The sequence below is a fragment of the Pan troglodytes genome, chromosome 7, assembly GCF_028858775.2.
Source record: "Pan troglodytes isolate AG18354 chromosome 7, NHGRI_mPanTro3-v2.0_pri, whole genome shotgun sequence".
Lineage (NCBI taxonomy): Eukaryota > Metazoa > Chordata > Mammalia > Primates > Hominidae > Pan > Pan troglodytes.
The window spans coordinates 145,796,047-145,823,519 of record NC_072405.2 but is presented as its reverse complement, the minus strand read 5'-3'; the positions used below and the strand labels follow the sequence as shown (position 1 = coordinate 145,823,519).

At 36.5% G+C, this 27,473-nt stretch overlaps 1 protein-coding gene across 12 annotated transcripts in view; it reads right to left on the bottom strand.

The window, feature by feature from the left end:
• KHDRBS3 (KH RNA binding domain containing, signal transduction associated 3) overlaps positions 1–27,473 on the bottom strand; it is a 204,065-nt gene that overhangs the window by 104,855 nt on the left and 71,737 nt on the right. For all 12 annotated transcript variants that reach the window (XR_008536852.2, XR_008536856.2, XR_008536857.2 and 9 more), the window contains exons 3-4: positions 14,424–14,540; positions 8,273–8,419 (exon numbers count right to left, since the gene is read on the bottom strand). Coding sequence is in view for 6 of the 12 variants with exons in the window: in XM_024345282.3 (XP_024201050.1) it covers positions 8,273–8,419; positions 14,424–14,540 (264 nt within the window). In the remaining 6 variants the exon portion in view is untranslated. The remainder of the gene's footprint in view (positions 1–8,272; positions 8,420–14,423; positions 14,541–27,473) is intronic.

The window sequence follows — 27,473 nt, the reverse complement described above, 5'->3', positions numbered from 1 at the left end:
TAATAAAATTAAAATACCATAAAACTGATATATGGGTGTTGTTATTTACAACTCAATTCAACTAGCAGGTATTGATTATCTATAATGAACCAAGTAACAGAGAAACAAAGAGGAATTAAGCCATAGCCCAGCACCCAAGGACTTCACTCTAGCAAAGAGGAAGGATATATATATATACAACAGCATAGCCTTCATGTAGTTAAGAACCACAGGGACACAGGCTTTTTGTACATTTCCAGTAGAAAATTATACAAGTTGTGAAATTCAACATTTTCAGAATTGAACACATAATCTTATTCCTGAAAATTTGCTCTTTCATCTTAAATTATTATCAAAATATTCAACTAAGAAACTCTAGGAGTCGTCCTTGATTTCTCCTGCTTCCTTAGCACCCTGAACTCCATTCAACAATCATCAGCTAAGACATGGGTAAATTTAAATGTAATCTATTTTACAAAAAAGGGAAAGTTCAGGTCTAAAGGATCAAAAAGGAAATAGTAAGTTTGTTACAAGAAGTCCTGCCTCAGGATGAGAACTAAAGGGGTAATAACCAGAATCTACAAAGAACTTAAACAAATTTACAAGAAAAAAGCAAACAACCCCATCAAAAAATGGGCAAAGGATATGAACAGACACTTCTCAAAAGAAGACATTTATGCAGCCAACAGTTATATGAAAAAATGCTCATCATACTGGCCATTAGAGAAATGCAATCAAAACCACAATGAGATACCATCTCACACCAGTTAGAATGGCGATCATTAAAAAGTCAGGAAACAACAGACGCTGGAGAGGATGTGGAAAAATAGGAATGCTTTTACATTGTTGGTGGGAGTTTAAATTAGTTCAATTACATGGAAGACAGTGTGGCGTTTCCTCAAGGATCTAGAACTAGAAATACCATTTGACCCAGCAATCCCATTACTGGGCATACACCCAGAGGATTATAAATCATTCTAGGATAAAGACACATGCACATGTATGTTTACTGCAGCACTATTCACAATAGCAAAGACTTGGAACCAACCCAAATGTCCATCAATGATAGACCGGATTAAGAAAATGTGGCACATATACACCATGGAATACTATGCAGCCATAAAAAAGGATGGGTTCATGTCCTTTGTAGGGACATGGATGAAGCTGGAAACCATCATTCTCAGCAAACTATCACAAGATCAGAAAACCAAATACCGCACATTCTCACTCATAAGTGGGAGGTGGACAATGAGAACACATGGACACAGTGAGGGGAACATCACATACCAGCGCCTGTCGAGGGATGGGGGGCTAGGGGAGGGATAACATTTGGAGAATTAACATAGGTGACGGGTTGACGGGTGCAGCAAACCACCAGGGCACGTGTATACCTATGTAACAAAACTGCACGTTCTGCACATGTAACCCAGAACTTAAAGTATAATAAAAAATAAATTTTAAAAAAGATCTTTAAAAAAGATCAATGAAATAGAAGTGAGAGCTCAGATATAAGTTACAGTCAACTGCTTTTTTAAGTAGTCTCTTCTGCAGCTGGTACTGCAATAACTAGAAAGCCATATAAATATAAACAAATAAACAAATAAAAAATAAAGTGAGAGCCCCACATACTTCATGTTATACACAGAAATTAGAACAAAATGAATCAAGAGACCTAACTGTAAATAACTAAAACTATACAACTCTTAGTTCTGGGGGGTCAACTTTTTTGGCTTCACTGGTCCACACTGGAAGAACTGTCTTGGGCCACACAGAAAATACACTAACACTAATGATAACTGGTGAACTACCAAAAAAAAAAAAAAATCTCAATGTTTCAATATTTTAAGAGAGTTTACGGATTTGTGCTGGGCCACATTCAAAGCCTTCCTGGGCCACATGTGGCACGTGGGTTGGACAAGCTTGTCTTAGATGAAAACATAAGGAGTGAATCTTCACAGAGTATACTGAAAAGGTGTGGCAAGAAACTGAGGAGGATAAGAAGATATTACATTATAAAAGCCACAGGAAGTCAGTGTTGTATTTACATTCTGCCAAAACAGCAAGTCCTAATTCTATGGGATTCATTAACAGTAAAGCCACTACTGTCAGAAATAGTTTGGGTGAAAGGTGGAGATGGAATCCATTTCAGTGGAATAAATAATAAATAGCAGTAAGCCACAGAAATTAAAGGCAGGCAGCTTCTTCCAGCTGTATGGCCACAATGAAAACGAGACAGAAAGGATCATAGTTTGCAGGGAGGAACAGAGGATTTTAAGACAGAAGAAACATGAGCATATTCGAGTGTAAATAGAACATTTAGAGGAGACAGATTCCTGAATTATTTATTATTTAGAATTAAAAACCTGAAAGAAATTCAGGATATTTATTTAAAAAAATTTTTCAAAAGCAGAATGCAAAAAATGACTTGAAACTTGTAGTAGAAGGCATTCTGGAATTAAAAATATATGAACACCAACCAAAAAGAAAGTTAAAATCATAATCAGCTAACACTTGCAAAGCAGGAAGAAGAGAAGGCAAATAATGACCAATACAAGTAACTGTGATTGACAGGAAAAATTAAGAATGGAGTCAATATTTTATTGTAAATATAAATTATTTCCCTGACTTATTTCAGGTATTGTGACCTCAGGGGAAACATCTGATTCTTTCCATCATTATTTCAACCTCTCTAAAATAAGCCTATTAGTATGTTCCCAGCCATTTTACTGAAAATGTGTGAAGATTAATACATAATTTGTAAAACACATTCTAAATAAGTGATTTGTAAAGCTCTAAATATAATGTGCTACATAAATGGTAAATATTTGACCTGCTGAAAAGTGTTAGGAGGTGTAATACTAAATTGTATGAAGTTAAAAATAGATTCATGCAAAAAGAACACAGTCGAGGCCCTATTCAAAAACAAATTAAAAATTAAAAAGTATTGTTCTAAGTAAGGTTAGGTGATTATAACAGTATCACAAAAACTATAACGTCCATTTAAGATATCATCTTTGAAAAACTACATTTAACAATAGTGTAGTAGGGAAAGAAATATGGAATTTGAGTCAATCACTTCTGAGGCTAAGACTAAATTTAACCACCTGAACTTAACAGCTATGTGATTGTAGACAATTTTTTAAAATTCTAGGTGACTGTTTCTCCTGGTGTCAAATGGACACTGTTGATATAACCATTATAGTTAGTATTTTCTTGGTCTTTGAAAAATGCTTTTAAATTAGTAGAGAATGCAAATCATTCATAGTAGCTTACAGACTAACTTATTTCTGTAATTTTGCATTTTAAATTATCATTTTAACTCCCCGTCTGAAAAGTGAAACTATTACAACATTAACACCATCATGAATTGTAAAGAGCAGAAAAGCCATTACAATTTTGAGTAAATATGTGTAAGCAGGACTTGACTATCCAGTGAGCTTACAATCTATTCAAATGTATGTTAGCCTGAAGAATGGAGAAAAAGTTTTTAAATGAAATCATTAAAAGTAACTCATAAAAATTCAGTGGGCTCTCTGTTAGGAATTTACTCTTCAGCTATATTTGCCAAAATAGGCCAATAGTTATGTCCAAGGTTAATCCTAGGATCACTGTTTGTGTTGTGATCTATAAGAAGTAACCTCAATGTTCATTATTTGAGGGCCAATTAAATAAACTCTGGAACATGCATATAATAAAATATTATGCAGACATTAAAAAGAATGAAATAAAACTGCATATGCTCATAGGAACAAGGTCCAAAATCACGTAAGTTAAAAACAAAAGGTACTAATAGGACATGCGACTTCTGGTACAGCTAAGGGAGGAGCTCAGCAAAGCCTCCCCCATAAAAAGCAAAATAAAAACTGACGAAATGGTTCAAAGTAACCATTTTAGGAGTCTGAAAACTGACTAATGGTACACAATAAACTGAAAATATAATATATTTATTCATTAAAAAGTACTACATTTCAGGTAAGAAATATGAGAGTCTGGCCTGCTTGCCTAAGGATGCACCTAGTATTGCCATCTTGGGTGGCGTCAAGAAACTGACCATCAGGCTAGCCAGAAATTGGACAGATAATTCAGAAAATGAGACAGTCTTGAAAAGCTCGCCACACACCTCTGGCTGGATGGAAGGCTATATGCATGGACAGCAAGAAGAGAGTGAGGCAAAGCTCTCCATACAACCTTTCCTGAAGGTGAGTGCACATATATGCAGCGGAGACAGGAGGCATCCCAGAGCAACAGAAAAGCCAGGGTGGACATGACGAGAGTCTTCTTGGATCCACTCCCCTATGTACACACACAGCTCCATCATCGGAGGATGGAAACCTCACTTACACAGCTGTCTGAACACGAGCTCCCCTTGGCTGTCCACTAAGCAGTGCTGACACAGACAACATCCCTAGCAGGCCAGGTTTAAAAATAAACGCAAGAAAAAAACACATTAACAGAGATATTATTAGCTGTAACTATGAGGAAGACAGGCTGCAAATTTATTCCAACTAAATTATTAAAGAAATAGAAGACAAAAAAATAAAAAAAATTAAAAAACACCTCAGCAACAAAAACCCCTCTGGGAAGAAAATACATCAGATTACAGGTTTGCTATGTTATCGAAAATACAGACTTTTCAACAAAAAATTAAGAAACATGCAAAGAAACAGGAAAACGTGACCTATACTCAGGGGGAGAAAAGCAGTACAAAGAGGCTGTCTTGGAGAGGGCCCAGATGTTGGAATTGCAACAAAAGAAAATTTAAAAAGCGTATTGCCAACAATGAAAAATTCACTAGAGGAGTTCAATAACAGCTATGAGCTGGCAGAAGTAGTTAACTTGAAGACTAGTCCATTAAAATTATCCAGTCTGAGGTACATGGAGAAAAAAGGATGAAAAATCCTGAATGTAAGAAATCCATGAGACACCAGCATGTGTATCAACATACACGTAACTGGAATTAGGGGGTGTGGTGGGGGGTAGAAAGACAGAAAAAGTTTAAATAGCTGAAAACTTTCCACATTTAATGAAAAACATAAACCTATAGATGCACAAAGCTTAGCCAACAAATAGGATAAACATACATCACACCCAAATTGCTGACAACCAGAGGCAGAAAAAATCTTGACAGCAGCAAGAGAAAAACAACAGATTATACACAGGAGAACAGCAAAATGATTAATGACTCTTCTCATCAAAAATAACAGAGGTCAGAAGGTAGCAGAGTAGCATATTCAAAGTGCTGGAGAAACAAAAAACAAAAACGATCAATCAATAATTATATAACCTGTTTTTTAGGATGTAGGTAAAATAAAGACATTCCCAGAAAAACAAAAGACTTTTTGCTAGCAGACCTAGGTTACAGGAAAGTCTAAAGAAAAACCTTCAGGCTGAAAAGAAATAATACCATATGGCAGCTCTATCCACAGGAAGAAATGAAGGGCACCCAAAATAGTATAAGTTAATATAAAAGACTCCAGAAAAATACTGTGCGACAAACCAATATCCCTCATAATTACAGATGTAAAAATCCTTAACAAACTATTAGTAAACCATATCTAGCAACACATAAAGAAGACTACATGCCATGACCCAAGTGGGAATTATCCTCGGAATGCAAATATGGCTTCACATCTGAAATCAACTAATGTAATACACTATTATTCACAAAATAAAGGAGAATAAAACCACACAATCATCTCAGGAGGAAAAAGATTTGCAAAATTCAATACCCATGTTTATACATTTATTCATGATAAAAACTCTCACCCATTAGAAATATAAGAGAACTTCTTCAACATGACAAAGGGTAGCAATAAAAAAAACCTATAGCCAATGGTGAAAGACTGAATGCTTTCCCCTCCAATTTTAGAAACAACACTGCATTGACGGTTCTAGTCAGTGTCATAAGGAACGGAATGGAGTGGAATGGAATAGAATAGAATAACAACATTACATTAAAAAAATTAAAGGCATCCATATTGGAAAAGAACTAGTTAAGTTGTCTTTATTCACAGATGACTTGCTCCTGTATTCCACTAATTAGGATTCCACTTAATCATTGTAGTGATTCTATTAAAAAAAACACCACACTGGAACTAATAAACACGTTTGGCAAGATCACAAGATACAAAATCAATATACAAAACTCAATTGCATTTCTATACACTAGTAATCATCTGAAAATGAAATTTTAAAAATTGCACTCACAGTAGTATCAAAAAGTATACAATATTTACAAATCAATTTTGCAAAAGGAAAGGAAAAGGCTGACACCCTGAACACTATAAAACACTGTTGAGAAAATTTTTAAAGTATCTTTTTTAAAAGTGAAGAAACATTTCATGTTCCTGGATTGGAAAACTCAAAATTGTTAAGATGAAAATTATCCCCAAACTGATCTATAGATTCAATATAATATCTATCAAATCCTAGCCAGCTTTTTTTTAATAGAAATTAAGAAGCTGATCCTAAAACACATATGAAAATGCTAAGAAGCCAGAAAAGCCAAAAAATGTTTGAAAAAGAACAAAGTTGGACAATTTACACAACCTAGATTTCCAGATTTACTTAAGGCTAAAGTAATTAAGAGCATGCTACTGGCATTAAGAGTAGGCATACAAATCAATGAAAAAGAATTTGAGAATGCAGAAATAAACCTTTACATTTATGTTTAGTCAATTTTCAACAATGGTACTAAGGTACTGAATGAGGAAATGATTGTCTTTTCAACATATGGTGCTAGGACAACTGATATCCATCTAGAAAAAAATAAATTTAGAGACTAACCTCAAATATACAAATTAACTCAAAATGTATTTTAAGTGAAAGAATACTGAAAAATTTTTAAAATAAAACAGTAGAAAATCCTGGTGACCTTCATTAGGCAAAGACTCTTTTGGCCAGTCCAGATTCTGTGTGAGGTAAATTAGAGTCTACCTCTGGGGAAGGATTGTAAGGGTCATGGGATAAATGGTGCTACTGCAGTCATCTTTGGAAAAGAGAATCTGTTTCACCTGGCTAGATCTGCACTGCCTGGTCCACACTGCATGATCACCAAAACTTACTCCTCTCCTTAGCTGTGGTCTCGCCATAGTTTCAATTTTGTAGTCATTTATATGAAAAACTGACTCATATCTGACTTTGCCATTAAACTCCATGAGGGATCATGTATTTTATTAGTTCACATCTGCCTACCACATAGTAAGCCCTTAGAAATTTTGTTTTTAAACTAAAAGAAGAAATAGATTGTCATATTTGCTCATGGGAACTAAAGAAAATACTAGCCATTTCAGTTCCCAGGTTATTACATACTTAATGCAATTCTATGTCCTGGCTTTTTAAAGGCAAAAGTGATTTAAATATCCTTTCCCTATAAATATAATAATTGTTTTCCTCACGGATAATATAATCACAGTACATGTGCTGTAGTATGTAAGTCAATCCACCAAACTAACCTGGGATAACCAAAGACAGTCTTATCCAGAGAACTACTTGGCAGATGTGTCAGCTTCTCTAAAATAAACTGTCTGCAGAGCCAAAGTGTTGATGCTTTACGATTCTTTTTATCAAGAGCATGCAAATGACATAAGAAGTCCTTTTATCAAGAGCATACAAATCACACAAAAGACTTAAATCAACTTTCGTAACAGAGGTAGAGATGTATTCCCTTTAAATTGTCACATCCTTAGCAATGTCAAGGTGTCTGAAAGGGTTAAAACAGACAATTTTTAACAAAACATCCAAAATACTTGGCAGAAGCTAGCTAAATAGCCCATCCCCTCTGGGCTCATTATGGTTATGTCTGTTATATTTATCATGTTGTACTGAAATCATCTGTTGATGTTTCTCTTTTCCTCTAAATTACGTATTATATTATACTAAATGAGGGCAGGGACTGCTTTTATTCAAGTCTGCATGCCAACACCAAGCACTGTGCATGGCACACAGAGGCACTAATGGTTTTGTGTTGGAGAACAAAAAAATTGTACAGTGTCACATAAAATCGTAGGAAAAGCGTTTCAAAACCTGAACTAGTGATTGTGCTATGCAAGTTTTTTAGCCATGTAACCTTGGCCATATTATTAAATCTTCCTGAAATTCTAACACCTCATATATACATAAGGAATAATGCCCAGTAATTTACAGGGACACTGTAAGGTCTACTTGAGGTGATGTCCATACAGCTTTACAGCAGAAAAGGAGCTATGCAAATAACAGTTACAGACAAGAATTATCAAGGATTAAAGCAAAGACTTTAAAGTACAAGTTAACTATCAAGAAAAATGGTACTAACAGGGATGAGGAACTTTTTGATTTCTTCCAAAGCATGTCCCATCCTGGCATAAGCTTCTGCAGGTGGGGCAAACACTTCAATGAGAACATGGAGATCATCATTGAGATGGAAGTACTTCGCTTCTCCACTTTTCCTCAACTCTTCTTCCTGGAAAAAAGAAAAAAGAAATCACATTTAAAAACGTGTCATTATAAGAAATGAAAGATAAATAAATAAATAAATAAAAACTAACCCCCAAAATAAAAACAATCCATTTGGCAAGCGGTTGTCACAGAAAATTCATGCAACAGTAGACACTACTCTAAAAAAGAAGGTTTAAGCTATAAATGTGATCCTGATATTCCCAGGCTTTTACACACACTCAAAGGCTTCCTACTGCTGCTGCATAATGTCCCACTCCAGATGCTGACTTGTAAGAGCCCCATCATCTGCTCACTTCCGCTGCTAAGGTGTCTTCACCTTCTCCAGTCTCCTTTGCTCAACCCTCCGCAGCCACTGCCCACGCTTCTTTTGTGCTTCTCAACCTGGCTGAGCTCACGTGCCCACTTCTACACTGGCTGTGTGCGTCTCTGTGATGCTGGTACAAGGCACTTATCACTATCTGAAATACCTTATTTTAAAAAACATGTCTATTTTCTATCTTCTCTTAGTAAAAAGTGATTACCATGGAGCAGACACTGTGACTGCTTTGCTTAGTGATGCATTTTCCATGTCTAGAGAAGTGCTTGGTATACAGATGTTCAACAAAGATTCGTTGAATGAATGATTAAACATTCATTCATTGCTATGTCAATTTGCTCGTTCACATATTCATTCAAAAAACATTTCTACATACCAAGCACTATATTCTATCCGAGAATAAAACAGTGAATAAAACAAAATGAAAGACTTTATTACATTATTTTACATAATTATGACAGAAGTTTTTAATCTTTGTTTGTTTCCATAAGGAAATGCAGGAGGAAAACTAGGAGGAGAAAAAAACAGATCGTTAAGGAACTACTGATTTTGCTCCACTGCCTTTTCCTAACTAATCTTCAATTTTAGGTCCTGATTTCAGAATCTGGGTCTTCCATTAGTCTCTGTTTCCAATGTTAGTATCAGACAGATTAAGATTAACAGGAATCTGAGGCTAATTTCCAAAAGATAAGAAATCTTTCTAGTCTCTCAAAAAGGCTATCCCATAACCAAGAGGACCCCAGGAATTCCTGGCAATACCACCTTTTAATTTCACAATTAAGCAAGAGGCCAATGATAAAATAAATGCTAGAGGCACATAGCCCTTGACTTCACCCTTGAAGGATTCAACTTCTGTTACTTGACTAATTTGAACTCTTACAAAGGAAAGAAAGACTAATACACAGAGCGGGAAATGGGCATGGGATTTAGTCAGCTATAATTTCATCTCAGCTATGCCAGTCACTAGCCATGTGAGTTTAGACAGACTGTATGTAATCCAATACTTAATTTGCAAAATCTGTTTATTGGTAGCACATGTATATTAATGCAGAACTACTGAGAATACAAGGGACAGCTTTATATAAATGCTGGCGAAAGGAGGCAGTGTATATACTACCTAGTACACTGCCTAACATATAATAGGCACCAATACATGCTAGCTTCCATCACATTAATAGAAGTAGGCCAGAAACTGAATGAAAGGAAAAAATATAAGGGAATATATGTAAATATAAGCTGCCATAATATTCTATAAATTTCCTTTGAAATTTGTTTTGACTATACAAAACATTATCTTACGCCAACTCTTCATTGTTCTAATCAGAACATTTCAACCATCTGATCTGAATCTCTCTCATTGCTCAAGTTTTAAAAACTGCATTCTATGTACAGCAATTCATCCCTGAAAGCACAAATTATTGCAACAAACACTTATCCTTTTCTAATAGAGTACCAAAATAATGATGTTAATGAAATATTATAATTGTTCATTCTTATTCAAGCATTTTTATTTCTATCACAAACTTAAGCTGGACAGAGAGGATTTCTTATCATAGCTGTAGCCAGGGTACAATCCCACAGAGAGGGGAGTTATTACCAAACTACTCTACAGATTAATGATGACAGGCAATGTGTTATTTGGAGAAAAACACAGATGTTGAAATTCTGCATTAAACCCCTAATCCAACATTAACTGTATGACTTGGGCAGATTACATTACCCTCATCTTAAAGGGGTGATTTTTAAGTGGGGAAAATAATAGTATAGTACTTATCTCATATGGCTGTTATAGTAATAAAGGAGTTAACAAACAAAACGTCTTTAGGATGAAGCCTTGCACATAATAAGCACTCAGTAAATGATAAATATAGTAATGATAATTATTATATCACTATCATTTATTCTATTATTGTATCGTATAAATGATGCAGGCAAAACATCCAGCATGAAGTTTGGCACAAGCTGAAGGCTCAACAGACCGGAGCACTGTCATGATTATTATGCTACGTAACCAACTGATATACATCAATAATGACTCCCATAATTTCATAAATGTAGCAAATAAATGCAGAAAAATTATATTCACATTAGATTTTAATAGTGAACACTTTGAAAATCTAAATGGATGAGATTAAAATAATAAGTAATGGGAATCTCTTTAGAAATAAACATATTAACTGATAACTTCTGAAAACTAAAACTAGTAAAAAGGATCAACTGAAATCAATATTCAAGAATTCAGACAGTGACGATCTGATTATAATACAGCAGATGGGATACTAGTAGTATCTTTTTTTTTTTAATTTATTTTTTTTTTGGGAGACAGAGTCTCGCTCTTTCACCCAGGTTAGAGTGCAGTGGCTCAATCTCAGCTCACTGCAACCTCTGCCTCCCGGGTTCAAGCAATTCTTGTGTCTCAGCATCTGGAGTAGCTGGGATTACAGGCGTGCACCACCATGCCCGGCTAATTTTTATATTTTTAGTATAGATGGGGTTTCACCATGTTGGCCAGGCTGGTCTCGAACTCCTGACCTCAGGTGATCCCCCCGCCTTGGCCTCCCAAAGTGCTGGGATTACAGGCATGAGCCACCATGACTGGCCAGTATCCATTTAAGTTGCAAACCTGTTACTTAAATGATCATCTGTGGTCACCCTCAGTAAAATGCTTTTGAAAGAATGACTGATGGATCATGTGACAGGGGCTACAGTGCAGTATGGGACAAAAATGGGGAGGGGAGTACAGGTGGACAAGAGATAGACAAAGCTGGTGGAAAAGAGTTTAGAGAGAAAATGACAGACTGGGGCTTTACATTATCAGTTCAAGCCCAAAGAGCCAGAAGTAAGCTAGGGTGCACCGCTTGCAGCCACAGGTTGACAGGGCCAACAAACAGGTGCAGAGTTCAAGTCTGTGTGCGGCTGAATAACAATACAGATGCCCAGCCGTCTCTTATGTGAGACTCAGGACAGTGTCTGGATAACAGTGAAAACCTAAGAATAAATTAAACCTGAGAACACACTGACATCTGGGAGGATTCAAATAACTTTGAGTACTCAAATACTGAAATGCCACAGAGCCTTCCACACGGCAAAAGGCTGCCTGGTGATGCTTTTCCCATGTTGCTTACACAGCCGAGGTAGTTCCTTGAAGGGAGATGACAATTCTCATGCTTCACTACTCCTCCTCCTTATCATCTCCTGGCCTACGATCAATCTCTGCTTAACCAAACATGCAGAGAATAAGAGAGCTATGTTAAACCCAGGGGAAAGGCTGCTTGCATACAGTAACTATGATATTTCCTAGTGTGTGAGCTTCCTCCTGGTCCTCCCAAAACAATGAATCTCTCTAATAAACCCAGATAATATATTCAAATTCTCTGAATCTCAGATCCCAGCAAGGATCTCGGACATTTTACTAGAGTGACTTAACACCGAGCAGGGGAAACACTTAGACAGTTTGAGAATTAACAGAACTGATTCTGACCTAATGCCACTCCACTGAGGGCCACCAAGCAGAGTGGGGCTTATGGGATTAGAAGGTAAGGAGACTTCTGGTCCCAGTCCACTGACAGTGGGTTCAGTGGATTGTAAATCCACAATGTATGCTACTCCCCTCCCTGGTTCCTGAGTGCCTTGATGAAATATACACAATCAGCCACTTGCAGAATCACCATACTGATTTCCAAAGACATAGAAATGAAAGAACCAGTGAATGGGTGATCTGGAAAAGAGGGTCAATCATGTAAAAACAGGGTGTCTCATGCAAATGCAGAGCCGGCATTCAGCCAGGTAGTCAAGAGGACTCATTGCAGCAGATGCTAGAGCACCTTCATCCCCAGCAGTCTCCATGCAACTCAAGGTGCTCATCAGCAAAATGGCCATGGTGGCCAGGAGGGAAGTCATGCATTACTTCATAACACCGACTCCCCTCAAAAAGGATCACTGGCTATTGACATGCTGTGTGTCCAATATGCCAACAGCAGACAGCCTTGATATGACAATATCATCTGGAAGGCCCACCAAGCCCTGACACCAAGCTGATAATATTTAGGATCCCTTTCATTATATGGGTAGTCAGGCACTTGCTGTTAACTCGGGCATACAATCCAGATAAAGCTTTGCCTTCCTTGTTTCCCTTCTACCTGTAAAATTCTTGGTGGATGCCCTGATAACTACCACTGTATGCTACAAAACACTGCTTCTGACCAAGCAGTGGTTCTGACCAACCCCCTTAACAACAAACTAAATAAGTGGGACAGTGGAATCCTGCTTGTGGGTTTCACTGCTCATATCGTGCAGCCCATTACCAGACGGCCTTATTAGAGCGTGAACTAAGATATCAGCAAGGGTAGAGTACTTTCCTGCAAAATACACATAATTTCTGACCAACTGGCCAAATATATGTTTTCATTTTCTCCTACTGCCAGAATAGATGAGTCAGAGAATTGAAGTCATAATTTAAGACAGCAATGTTTAGTGAGTAATTAAAAAACCCAGGCCATGCACTGGAATCATTTCAAACACCTACTGAAATTCATTTTGAGTTTCTACCCTAAACAAGTAGAGGTATGGGAATCTGTACTTTTAAACAGTATCCCACACAAATCTGAAACATGTCATGTTTTCCAATGCTGTCGAAAATATACGGGTGCTGTTGTCAGAAAACCATGGTTTTATTAACCGTGTTAATCAAAAACAAAAAATTCTCAAATTAACCCAGATAATATACTCAAGTTCTCTGAATCTCAGTTTCCTTACATGTAAAATGAAGAAAATATTATCTCCCATCATTTTTCCAAGGATAACATGAAGGAATGCATGTAACATGTTTCACACAGTGCCTGACTCACAGTAGCAGCTGAATAAACAAATACTGGCCATTTGTATTATAAAAGCTATTGTTTAGATAGCTTTTTTGTGAGGATGTTGGATTGTGTTTAAATCACCTGTGTTTAAAATATCATTGTTCAACATTTCACGGTATGTGATCACTCAATGTGGATTTGCTTCTCAGTAATATAAATCTTTTAATAATGAGAAAACAACACGTGTCTTTAGAAAACAATGTGACACACATTATGATATGAGAAAATTTTCAGAATTGGCATATTTAAGAAAATGATCAATAAAAATAACACTATTTTTAGCTGGTTAAAAACCATGACTATTAATGTGAATACATCTAAGTAGAACAATTACGTGTTAGAACAATAAGCAATTACTAAAACACTTAAAATCAATTTTAATAACATTCTAAAATGCACACAATATCAAATAAAAGACAAAAAGAAGAAATAAAAGCATATACATTATAAACTCAACTATATGTAAGGTCTGCACAGAAAAAAAGACTCCAAAAACACTAATCTAAAATGCAAACAGTAATGATGAGACTACAGATAGCTTTTATTTCTTTTCATAATAATTTTAATATTACCTTACTTCCTACAAGGTGACATATTACAACTGCAATCAAAACTTTAAGTATTATGTTTTTATTTAATGTATGACTATAAAGGTTACAGATGCAGGTTTAAGTTACTACATATTCTGAAGCTGACCAGAGTGACTCAATTTTCTAAACAGTATCACAAATACATCCCCTTATGTAACTATGTATGAATACAGTGGATAATGTAAGAGCACATAATATAACATGATACACAACTTAGCCATTTTCTATAATTAATATTACCTTGGCCTTGTCTCTCATGGAACCTTTCCCAAGGATGGACATTTTTGTCAAGGTTTCTTCTTGTAAACGCTTCAGAGAATTGCCACGTGGACCCAAAAGTTTCCCCACAAAGTTGAACTAGGAAAAATAAACAACCAAATTTGTAGCATTTATATCTGAAAGTAATTTATTAATCTTGAATGTTAAGAAACACTGTAGTGTGCTACACATCATTGATTAATGGCAAATATTTAAGCTCCTGCTACATGCATTAAAATATGATGTTTCCCACAAACCACATAAAACGGGGCTAAACGTAAAATAAAAAGCCCTGATATATTTCTTTATATTTATTTCAGTGATGGCTATATTCCACAACTGTGAATGAAGCTAATTTCCCAGAATTCCTCGGTTGCTATCCTAACAGTTTCAGCACACGTTAAATATCACCATGAATGAACACTTCTAGGATGAGAATGTAGGTGAGAAAAAATGACACCAGGTGTCTCTAACATGCACTACACTGGTCACTGTGGAATACCTGGTTCTTCTACCTGGTCAGCCCTTAGATCTAGTTATTCAATCAATGAGAGGACTGGCTTAGATGAGTTCTTAAGCATTCGGTGGCTGATGGAAGCTTTACAATAAAATTCATTGCTTCTAAAATAACTAGCTATGGGAATGTGGGCAATTTATTTAAACTCAGATGTCTGTGGTTCCTTAACAAGCAGAATAGTAGTGAATTAATTAAGGGTATGCCTTCTGTAACCAGACTACCATGATTTAAAACCTAGCCTTTTCTGTTTGCCAGCTGAGTAAACCTGGGCAAGTTACCTAACCTGTCTATACCTCAGTTTCTTCATCTGTAAAATAGGAATGACAACAAGACCTACCTTCATAGGGCTGTTCTAAGGATTAAAGAAGTCAATATAAATAAACTGTTTAAAACAATGCTTGCCAGATAACAGACACTCAATACATACATCTTGAATACAAAAAAAAAATCAGGAATTTCACACAATTTTTAAAAGCCTTGCTATAATTAAGGTAAATCATGACTACTTCTTGCTACCAAATAGAAAATCAGCAGGGAGGAAGCTGTTCGCCTTGGCAAGATGCTTGATTACAAACTCACATAGCAGCCACTTCTTCCGTGATCCATGCCACTGCTGTGCTGCTGTTTCTGAGAGAAAATTGTTCCTCAATTTACCTAACTATGGCAATTGAAGTAATTTTCCTGAAATAAGTACTTAGCACTTTAAAAAATCTAAGTGGTATTTTTTCCTTCCAACTTTTAATTTTATTGGTCTTCAACCAAAACTCAAATATATATTTTTAATCTTTGCATGTAATTATTTTTTGCTTGTTAAAATGCCATTTTCAGTAAAATATTTTTAAATATAAAAGTTATACTTGCAGAGTTTACAAAGTCTAATACTACTACAGAGTGAAAAAGTGGAGTAAATGGGGAGCAAGAATGGGACTGGGTACTGACCCATACAATCCCACCTGATTCTAGCTCCCCATTTACTTTTATTATCTTTCTGAAAATTCTATTATTTGGACATTGGACATCCTGAGATGGACTGCTATCTCTAAATTTCTCTTTTATTATTTGTGTCTCTCTGTTTTACTTTCTGGAGAATTTAAATACATTTCCTATATATCTACTGATTCCTTCATTTTTGCTATCAAATGTTTACGAATAGGACTGTCTTAAAGCTGTTTCTTCTTTATGGTGTTTTGTTATACTTTGTGGAAACAATTAAATTTCTCATCCTTTCTGAAGATATTGATGACAGCAGCCTGTCCCCGCCTTGGAGTTTAAAGTATCTGCTTCTTCCAAGAGTCTCCCCTTCCCCATTTTGTGAGCTGGTCTCTTTCTCTTTTATGGGATTTCCTCAGATGTCTGGTAATCCTCTACTATCTGTTCTTAAAAATTCCGGATTGCTGACTGGAAGTTGTGTTTTCATACATAGGACTTGGCAACAGTAGTCTTCATTGCAAATATGGCAGCTGAGTTATTTTATCAAGAGCTACTGAAATATCAGTATCTGTATTTTGTTTCACTTGGGCGAGGCACTTCCCTGAAGAGAAACTCCTCAATCTCTTAAGAGGAGGTGTAAGCCCAGCTGCCAGAATACTGGGAATCCCATCACTAAGCACGCACACTTTTATTTAAAGGAAACAATTCCCTCATTTTCAGTGTGATATCTCACCCTCATCCTCAGTTGTATCTGTCTGTATCTTGGAGCCTCACAGTTGTCCAATTCAACCTCTTCAGGAAACCTCTGGTCTTTTGCTAGAGTGTGGAGGGGCAGATGCCTGGTTTTATAAGATGAGAACATCTTGTGATCTAACTACTTCTTATACCTTTCAACCAAGTCTACTCTTGTCAGTTCTAATCCATAAATCCACCTTTACAGTAATTGCTACCTACAATTCCTGAGCGCTCTCGAGTTTTCCCACAGTAATGAACATGTTTCTGGTTGAATTCTTCCCCGTCTGCCAGCTCAGGGTTCTGCTTTCTCTGGTCTCCGTTACCATTTATCTATTTATTTTGCAAGCACCAAAATTTTACAGACATCATTTGCCTATTGTTGTCTCACTCTCCCATTCTTGTGATCTTCATAAATTTATGCCTTTTTATTTCATTTATATTTATTTTAATAGGTTTCAAAAATGGAGCAAAAATAAATTTTGATAGTCAAATAGTCATATTTGTCTTGCATCTTAAGTTAGGTCAAATAGTTCCCAAGTGATAAAAATTAAGAGGCTTTAGAAATCATCCAATCCAAACATCTAATTTTATACAGAAGAATCTGAAGTCCATAGAAAGATATGATTGATTAAAGGTCACTTGACAGCATTCCAGGTAAAAAGAAAAAGCATTTTATATGACTTTTATATACCTTTAGGGGTTTCTTTTTTCCACTTAACTTCTGTTAGTGTTTTATTCACAAAAAGTACATAAATGAATACTGTGACAACCAGAAACACTTTTATTTTCCCTTCTTTTTCCTCTCAACTCTGTTCAACCATGTATCTCCCTAGTCAAGTTACTTCTATCTCCTGAGTCAAATGAACCCTCCTGAGTCTCAGACTTTTCATCCACAAAACACAGACCATATTACCTACTGTGGGTGCAGGTCGCATGAATTAAGTAAGAAAGTATAAGAAAATCACCTAAGAGAGCAGCCAGCAGATTGCGTATACTTGATGCCAAATTAGTAAGTAATAAATAGATGAATTTAACTGTTGTGGATGTATACAATTTTATCTGAACAAGACCCACCTACTGTGGAACTGCATCCCCTTCAGAACCTATGGCAAGTGGGACAAGGCTACCAAGGGAGCCACCACACTGAAAATGGCATGACCTGGCCCAGGCCACCCAGATCGGCCGAGGAATTGGCCTTTGACTGGAAATCAAGAGATTCTGAAATTTAGAACTGATTATGTGGATACTGAATGTCCTGAGAGCTGAGTCACAATAATGGTAATGTGCTTGGCTGCTCCGGCAGGTTCTCAAACTGCAGATGTTGCATCACCTCCCTGTGGGACACTTGGAAATATTTAGCATGTTTATTTGGTTGTCACAATGACTAGGGTCACTACTGGGACTCAGGGGCAAAGGCCTATGTCAGGCATCAGAAACAGATGGTCCTGCCCTTCACCAAAGTGTCCTGTTTAAAATGTCAATTGTGGCCCAGGTAAGAAATACTGCTAGAGGGAAAAGCCAGAGACAATTTCTTAGGCTTAAAGCCCTTATTACTGTCTTTTCAGTATGCAAGTTCAATTCCTCCATGCATTCTATAGGACACCCTAAGGTAGGTTTTTGTTGTTGTTGTTTTTTGTTGTTTTCCTTTTTTTAAAGAAAAAACCCTTCAAGCTAGTCATAGTCGGTATTCGCAACAAGAAAAGGCCTAACCAATAGATGGACTGAGTATGTATTTTGGACTTTCTGGATGATATAAATAATAAACAACGAAAGCGGCATAGTTGTCTTCTTTGCCATTAGTCCCATAACACCTCCTGATGTCCCACTTGCTATGGGTTCTGAAGGGGTGTCATCATACAGTGCCCTCATCTTATCAGCAATGTGAACACAGCGGTTTCTCAGCATTTCTAGTTTTCAGTTTCACATTTACCAGGTGTGGCTTATAAAAGTCATTACATTTCAGGGTCATTATGAAGAATAAAATATCAGATAAAGTGTTAAGCACGTTGACAATGTTGAAGTTTACCTGAGCAGCCCTGTGCACCTAAAAACAGTGATGATTACAAAATCTCCCCACCCTTTTGTGTTTCTGGAAAGTGCTTGTTGCAAAGGCCCACTCTTACCCACATAACTTAGATAGGACTCACAGAGGATCCTTTATTTACCTACAGCAAGGACAGACACAAACCCTCAAAATTCCCATTATTTTGCCCCTTAAAAAGTAGCTGAACTGTTTGTTTCCACTGGTCAATCAGAAAAAGACATATGTCCTGAGTTAGTTCAACTTTGGTTCCACTTCTCTCCTTTGTCCAGACCCCTGAACTTTGACCCATCTTCAATCTGAACCAGCAGACAAGCTCCACCCAAAAGCCCCTTTGGAAAACAGGCCAAGCTCAGGGTAGTGTTCTCTGATCACTGTCCCATCCTGCCACTACCACCCATTCATCGCACTGCCCCACACCGTTCTGGCCTCAATCACTTCACCCATGAAAGGAAAGCCTTTTTCTGCCTGACTTCTGAGATATAACTTACAGTTCTCATGGTCAGTGCTTTCTCCCTTTTTAATATCCCCTCTCCCTATTGCCAATAGTCCCTTTCTGTGGTCTTGCAGTCACCTTTTCAAATAAAATCTCCCCTTATCCATGTCCTGATTTTTTATTTTAAAAACTATATCTGCAAGACAGTAAGAAATAAGAAAATACATTTTAATATTCATTTGTATAAATAACCTCATTTATCCATTAATACATATTCATTTATTAATATTAATATTCATTAATAATTTTATTTGTTCACTTACATGGAAATTATCATTTTACAAATTTACAAATTATCATTCCTAAGACTAATAATTTTTCTCCAGATGTCAATTATTGTATCTCTCACAGACACACAAATGTTACATTTTTAAACACAAACCATCCAAAGTCCCATTATTTTCTCCATTAAAGATTAGCTGAACTGCTTGTTTCCACTAATCAGGAAAAGTCACATACCCTGAGTTGGTTTTCAAGTGATTATGAAGATGGTATAACAACATATAGTAAGTATATCTGAGTTTCACTGCATGATGTATAAGCTACAATAATTATATTATTCACTGGTAAAGACCAAGCGCCTTTCTGAACTAGCTTTAATTGATCTAAACTATAATTGTGACATGACACTGTTCCTTGGGGAGCAATTACAGTTAAGCTGTCATTTCATAAACAACTAAATCTCAAGAACCTGTCACGGTCTCCATTAAAAGGTTTCCCATAACTGAGTGCTCACCAAAAAGCTGATTAGTATAATAAAGGGATATCTTACTGACCTCTAACACAACACTCAACACTGAACTTGGAAACTCCGCCACCATAGCTTCAAACATGCTCTTCTTCCAGAGTCCCTTAGCCCAGCAAATGGTGCCACTGTCTTTGCAGCAACTCAAGCCTGAAGCCTGCCACCTACTGCATGAGGGCACTGACTAGGCCTGTGTGTTCACTGCTTTATCTCTCCAACATGAATAGAGAGGGCATTTAATACATGTTAATGATCTAATTAGTTATATGTTAATGATTTTACCTCCTAAACATCTCTTAAATCTGTCCATTTTCTTCAGTCCTCCCACAACCACCCTAGTCTAGGCCCTCATCTGCTCTCCCTGGACCACTGTAGAGTCCTTTCTCTGTATCCACTGCCATCTCCTTCAATCAACAGAAAGGTCTTTTTAAAACACAAGTTGCCCATATTACACCTCTGCTTAAAATACAACGATGTGACTGTCCTGCGAACCTGAGTGCTAGTGTTTTGCTACTGCTGTGAAAAGCCCTTCCCAAGCATGCTAGCTCTGGCTCACCTCTCTAGCCTCACCACATTTCTGCTTTTAATTTTAGCCATTCTGGATTTCTTTCAGCTTCTCAAAACTGCTGTGCTCCAAGAACTGCACATTCAGTTCAGAAGTACAGAGTTGGAAGGAACGTCACATCCACCTTTCAAACAAAACAAAACAAAAAAACTGGACAGAAAGCAAATTAACACTGAAGTCCATGGGCAAAAATTATTTCTCCCTGTAGGTATCTCTGTCCAGGAATCTACAGGGAGGAATAAAACTCAAGCATTTGCTCATCTGGGGTGGGCTAGCATGAGAGTATGAAGCCCTGGAAACCACCCAATTAGAAAAGTTGAAACCTTATTAAAAGCTTTTTCTTTAAAAAAATCCCTCCTACCCCCAGGCACTGACAGAGAAAATTAAAGAAAATAAAGAAACCACTTCCCCTGGGGAGATAGTGGGGGATAAGGGATTGCTGAAATCTGCCCAGAGCCACCTATCCTATGTCCTTCTCCTGAACAAAAGCCTAATCTTCAGGAGGAATCGGTGTTTAAGGTACCATCTTAGAAGCAGGGACCATGCCCTCGCCACACAGTAAACCTGCAGGTGCCTTGACCTTGGACTTCCCAGCCTCCAGAACTGTGAGAATATAAATTTCTGTGCTTTATACATTCCTCAGTCTCAAATATTTCATGGCGGCAGCACAAATGGACTGGGATACCTTCTGGTATTTAAAAAGAAAAGTCACATTCTGCAAAGTTAAGTGACCCATAGGATAAAAAAAGAAAATTTCTTATACAGCATTTTGCAATTGAGTTAAACTTCTTGACCCAACACACATATAAATATATAATAACTGTTCTATCCCATAAAGACCATAATGTTATATTCAATTAAAGACATCAAAACTCTTTTCAGAACAAACTATATTCTACAGAAATTATGAGTCCCTATTTGCAAGTAACAGGTATAAACTATATATAATAGTTTATATATAGTTTAACTATATATAATAATTTATTATAGTTAATATAATAAACAGGTATATTAACAGGTATAAACTATATGATTTTCACACAACCTTAACTGATTTTCACACAAATGAGAAAATTAGGGACAGAAAAGTTCCACTTTAAGGCTATCTTGGTTATCCACTACTACATAACAAACTACTTCCAAATTGAATGGTCTTGAAAAATAACCATCTTATTTATTTGCTCACAATTCAGCAACTTCGGCACTGTTAGGGGCAGACAGGCTCATGAGTTAGTGGTGGCTGTCAGCGGGGACCTTAGTTCCTGCTGGTTTGCCTGACTCTTCTTCACCTGAGTATCTTAAAGCTTCCACTTACCATGGCAGCCTCAGCGTGAATAGGCTTGTGCATGGTGTCTGATTTCCAAGATGAGAAAAGCAGAAGCTAGAAGTCTTTCTTAAAGCTCAGGCTTGGAACTGGCATTGTGTCAATTCTGCTGCATGCAATCAGGTAAGCGAGATGCAGAGTCAGACAAACTCCGGGAAGGGCACCACGCAGGGCCTGAAGGCTTGCATGTATGGTCATGGGGGCAGAGCACAATATATACACTACACCACTGATAAAAATGACAAAGCAGTCACTGATCAAAAAGTCAAATTTTAATACCCTCAAACATTATGGTCTTTTCTAAGTCCTGGCTAGCTACCAGCCTGTCGCCTTCTTTTTCCTAAGTTGGGAAGCAAGGTGGTGATTTCTCTGAGCGCGGAAACCCTGTCTTACTCATCTTTGTACCTCAATGACTGTCTAGAACAGCATGTAACTTATGACAGGCAAGGAATATTTCATGCATACAAAAGTGAATGACAAATGCCAACTGAAATTAATGCCCCAAAAGTATTAATCACTACCCAAGATGTTAATTAAAACAAAACCTAGAATATACCATACAGGGAGATGAAAGGAAGCACATTTTTGGTATATGGGGTCTAACTGGCCAACAAGGACTTGTAATTGAGCTTAAGTTCTAAGTGTTTATCTAAAAATGTTAAAAAAAAAAAAAAAACCTGAGAAGAATTGTAAAATAAAGGATATTAGTATTAGATAAACAATGTAAATTTATTTCTCTAGAGGTGGGTCTAAAGTAGAAAGTAAAAAGGAGGATATAAAGAATTTTTTTTAAAAATGTTTGGATACAGTACAAGATATAGACAGTTCTCGACTTACAATGGTTCAACTTAGGATTTTTTGGCTTTATGATGGTGTGAAAGCAAAACACGTGCAGTAGGAAACTTTATTTCCAGTATCCATACGACCATTCTGGTTTTTCAATTTCAGTTCAATATTTGATAAATTACATGAGATATCCAAGACTTCATTATAAAACAGGCTTTGTGTTAAATGATTTTGCCCAACTATAGGCTAATGTTGAGTGTTCCGAACATATTTAAGGTAGGCTAGGCTAAGCTTTGATGTTCAGTAGCTTAGGTGTGTCAAATACATTTTTGACTTACAATATTTTTAACCTACAAGTGGCTTATTGGGACAAAACCCCATTGTAAGTGAGGATCAGTATATATCTCAAATCAGTTTAACAGCTAAGAAACTGTGAGAAAGGAAGAAGGCCATAAAGCAGGTCCATCAGTACATTCCATGGTGACAGCAAATGTAAATACTACCTATAGGTTATTACCTCAAATATTCCACAGTCTTAAGTTAGGCAATGTAAGAATTATCCCCACCCACATTTACACCTTTGCTCCTTCAATGGGTACTGTGTGTGTGTACACACACACATTTATCTATCTAAAAACCATATGCCTGTTCTATCACTGGTTAATACTGCAATACTTACCTAGGCCAAGAGATTCATCATTAACACTACCATATGTAGAGAAATAGCTCCAACTGAGAAGACTGTTCTTGTCATATCCAACTGGATCATAGTTGTTTTTAATCTTTTTATAAGGCTGAGTTGTACTAGGCACAAAAGAAGGATCAGCTCTCTGGTTTTGTCACTAATTTAGATTGTATTTATCTACAACCCTTAATTAACAGTGTCTTTTGCAGTAATATTTGCCCACTGGAGGACATGTTTAATTAAAACTAGCTAACATAATCCATAAATCTGCAACCAGGCACATATAAATAGCTGTATGCCCCAGTACACTGAAAGCAAATGAATTAATAAATGGTGTTTTGCTTTCACGCCATCATAAAGTAAAAAAATCTTGAGTTCAACCAATGTAAATTGAGAACTGTACCTTGCACTGTATCTAAACATTTAAAAAAAAATTCTTTATATCCTCCGTTTTACATTCTACTTCAGACCCACATCTAGCGAAATAAATTCACATTGTTTATCTAATACTAATACCTTTGTGAGACCTGCATTGTGGAATAGCCCCTTTCACTTCAGGATACTGTCTCAAAGTGCATATAACTGGACTTAGATGAATCATGTAAGGGTACTGTACTAATCCATGCACTAAATATTAATAAAGTTTAATTTCTTAAAAGCATAGGCCCTGGAGTCAGACTTCTAGGATTCAAGTGCCCGATACTTAGTAACTTTTAGCAAGCTACTCAACTTCTCTGTTCTTCCATTTTTTTTCACATGTCAACAGGAAATAATAATGTCTATCTTATGTTATAAAGATTAAATGAGTTAATAGTGAAGTGCTTAGAATAATGCCTTGCACACAAAAAAACACTCCGTGTGTGTACACACACATAAACAGAAGTCTACACATAAATAGAAGTTCTACTGTATTTTCCCAGCACCCAAATGTATTAGCATGCACCCCTCTTTGGAGAACACCACTCAAGCACTTGCTTTCTGTACTTTACCGGGGAGAACAAAAGCTTTCAAAGAACATCTTTAGTTTATAATCTACACTTACCTATTTCCTGCCCAAGGACAAAAATACAAAGGGAGAACAAACAAGGTTTATTTTCCCTTTATCCTCTTGAAAGAACCGATCAATACTTTCATTAGCTCAATGGGACATTTTAAGTTTAATAATTTGACCACTAACACAATGATTACTTAAATAAATCCCCATTCTTAGTATTCAGGATTCTGATCTCATTTGAATTATATCAGTGTAGTAAATGCCAAACTCTAAACAATAGTAAACCTAACAATGGACTTGGGACCATGGCATTCACATGAAATGAAGCAGCCTCCTCAGAAACAAAACACTTGTTTCTTAGCATAGCTGCTAACTGAGTCAAGCTTTGTATTACTGATAATCATTTTCAAGATCCTGATAATCACCCCTGAAAATAACAATCACTTTTTACGTGGGCATTTTAATGTCCTAAGAGTAAGTCATTCCAAACTTGTGTTTAGGTGTTTATTTCAATATCACAAACATTTCAGGATTCTCTTCGAGATATATACAATTCCATGCCCAAGTAAAGCACTGAAGGCATTCCAGAATATATTCCTTATGATTTAAATGAATGTTATGATCCACTATTCCCCATAATGAAGTCATTCTAGCCCAACAGTTATTCTACCTTTCTCCCTCATGTCTGTTAATGTCTTGAATTTATTCTTAAAGACTAAATTTAATTTCATCCATAATTATTTCTCTAGAAATAACTCTCCATCACGTCCTTAAATTCTATGCTGTGCCTCTACCTTTGTAATATTAATTCAACCTTTATCCTATATTATTTAGTAAAATTTATCATTTCCCCTATTAGATTATGAATTATTTGAGAGCAAGTAGGACCCACATTTAATTAAGCATTTTTCCTATATAATCGTTTCTCAATAAATACTTATGGAGTTAAAGCTTATTTTTCTCCAAATTGAATAGCACTATTCAATAAGGTTTTTATTGATTTTTTTGTTGTTGTTGCAGAGATTACTATATTAAAGCTATAAATACTATTATTTAAATATATTAATTTTCCAACTACAGATCACTAGGTATTATTAGTAGTGGTTGAGATTATTTGGTGTTACTCCATTGACTGTAATTTTAACCTAATATCTATTTCTAAATGATAAACAGCCCAACTTATTTAGACGTTAATAATTCTAAAGATCAATGAAGTGTACAAGTAACTTTTCCAGAATATAATATGAGCAAAAAAAACATAGACATGCACACACACAGGCACACGCAAGTAATATACAATCTGAAATAAGCTAACTTACATACTTGCTATCTGCATTTGCTTACGGTTGGATATTCCAGGAGGAAGTGTGTGGAGGACAAGCTATGAAGCCCATAAACATGAAACCGTTAATTCAGAAAATCCCAGACTACAAAAGTCAGGCTGCAAGTGGGGAGAATGATATGAAAGATTTAAAATCAAAGGCAAGAAACTGATACAGCAAAGAATCTATTGCAATAGATAGGGTAAGGGGTGATAGTGTTCTAAATTAAGGAGTGAAATGAAATGTAAAGAGAGATGGATGATAATTTAGAAAGTAAATGAATGGTATCTGAAGGATGGAGGCAAGCAGGTCAATGAGAGAGAAGTGCGTAGACAAAAATTATGTCCTGGTATCTGGCATGAGTACTCAAATACACTGTTGTCTGTCATTTACTCAAGTAAAAAACGCAGGAAAAAGTCAAGGTTGGCCAAGAAGAGGAGGTATGAAGTTCAGATATGGACATGGCAAATCTCTAAGATGTTTGTGGGGTATCCAAGTGGAAGTGTTCAGTGGCCATTTGGTCTAACGGTCAGAACAGAGACAGGTGATGCACCCAGTGCCAGAAAGCACAGGTCAGGCTGGCTCATAAGCCTGACTTCTTTCTCTGTAACCATGATTATCAGTCTGCCTTTGTATTATGTGTACATTTTTCATGTAATTACATATTGATTATTTCTTTTAATGGAAATTTATAGTTCAATCTACAGCATGAATTTTTGCCATTTTCCTCCAAAAGACTGCATCCTAGAAAAGAGGGATTATGTTCTGTGCACATTTCCTATCTCCAATACCAGTATAGTCATGCAATTTTCAGTTGGTCCAATTTGGTGATCCTTATGGAGCCCAGAGCCAAAATAATCAGTTTAGTAATATTCAAGATATATAAGCCCAGCAGTATATTGCTAAACCACTAAAAATATTTTTGCTTTTTGGTTCAGCAATAGACATAGAGATATATCCTCTATGATGTACCCTCAAAGTAAGCAGAGATGTAATTAAAGAGTTAAATATAACAAAATTCATCACAGACTTTAATTTCTTTTTCTTTTTTCTTTTTTTTTTTTTGAGATGGGAGTCTCACTTTGTGCCCCCAGGCTCAGGCTGGAGTGCAGTGGCACGATCTCGGCTCACTGCAAGCTCCACCTCCTGCGTTTCACGCCATTCTCCTGCCTCAGCCTCCCAAGTAGCTGGGACTACAGGCACCCGCCACCACGCCTGGCTAATTTTTTTTGTATTTTTAGTAGAGACAGGGTTTCACCGTGGTCTCAATCTCCTGACCTCGTGATCTGCCCGCCTCAGCCTCCCAAAGTGCTGGGATTACAGGCATGAGCCACCGCACCCGGCCCACACACTTTAATTTCTAAATTTACTGCTTTGTGACAAACATACATGTAATAGACTGTTTCTAGTCTTTTAAATGTAATAAAAATTTTAGGGGGCCTATATATAAGGATTATAATCAAATTTTTAATTATTCATTGGCTCAGGAAAATAACACCAATGATAATAATATGCCCCCAAACAATATCACTAGATTATTTCAGGAACCCCTCAATATATGCCTGGCTGTTTTTGGATTTCACTTTAAGTTTCAATTTTACTGAAAATTTTATTTTCAAATTTCAATTTTATTTTCACTTTAAGTTTCAAATTTCAGTTCAAGTGTTGCTTTCTGCCTCAATAATCAAGCACTGTAAGGAGAGCAAACGTTAAGATTTTAATTCCCTCCACAATACATCTGAAATGCTGTCATATTTGTAAATACCAACCTAAATAACTTCCCAATTCTCACAGACAGGGGCTGTGTCACAAGACCCAAGTCCAGAGCCTCTGAGAACAGGACAAATGTAGCTTCTGAAGATTTACTCCTCCTGCTGCTGCTTACCGGTTCT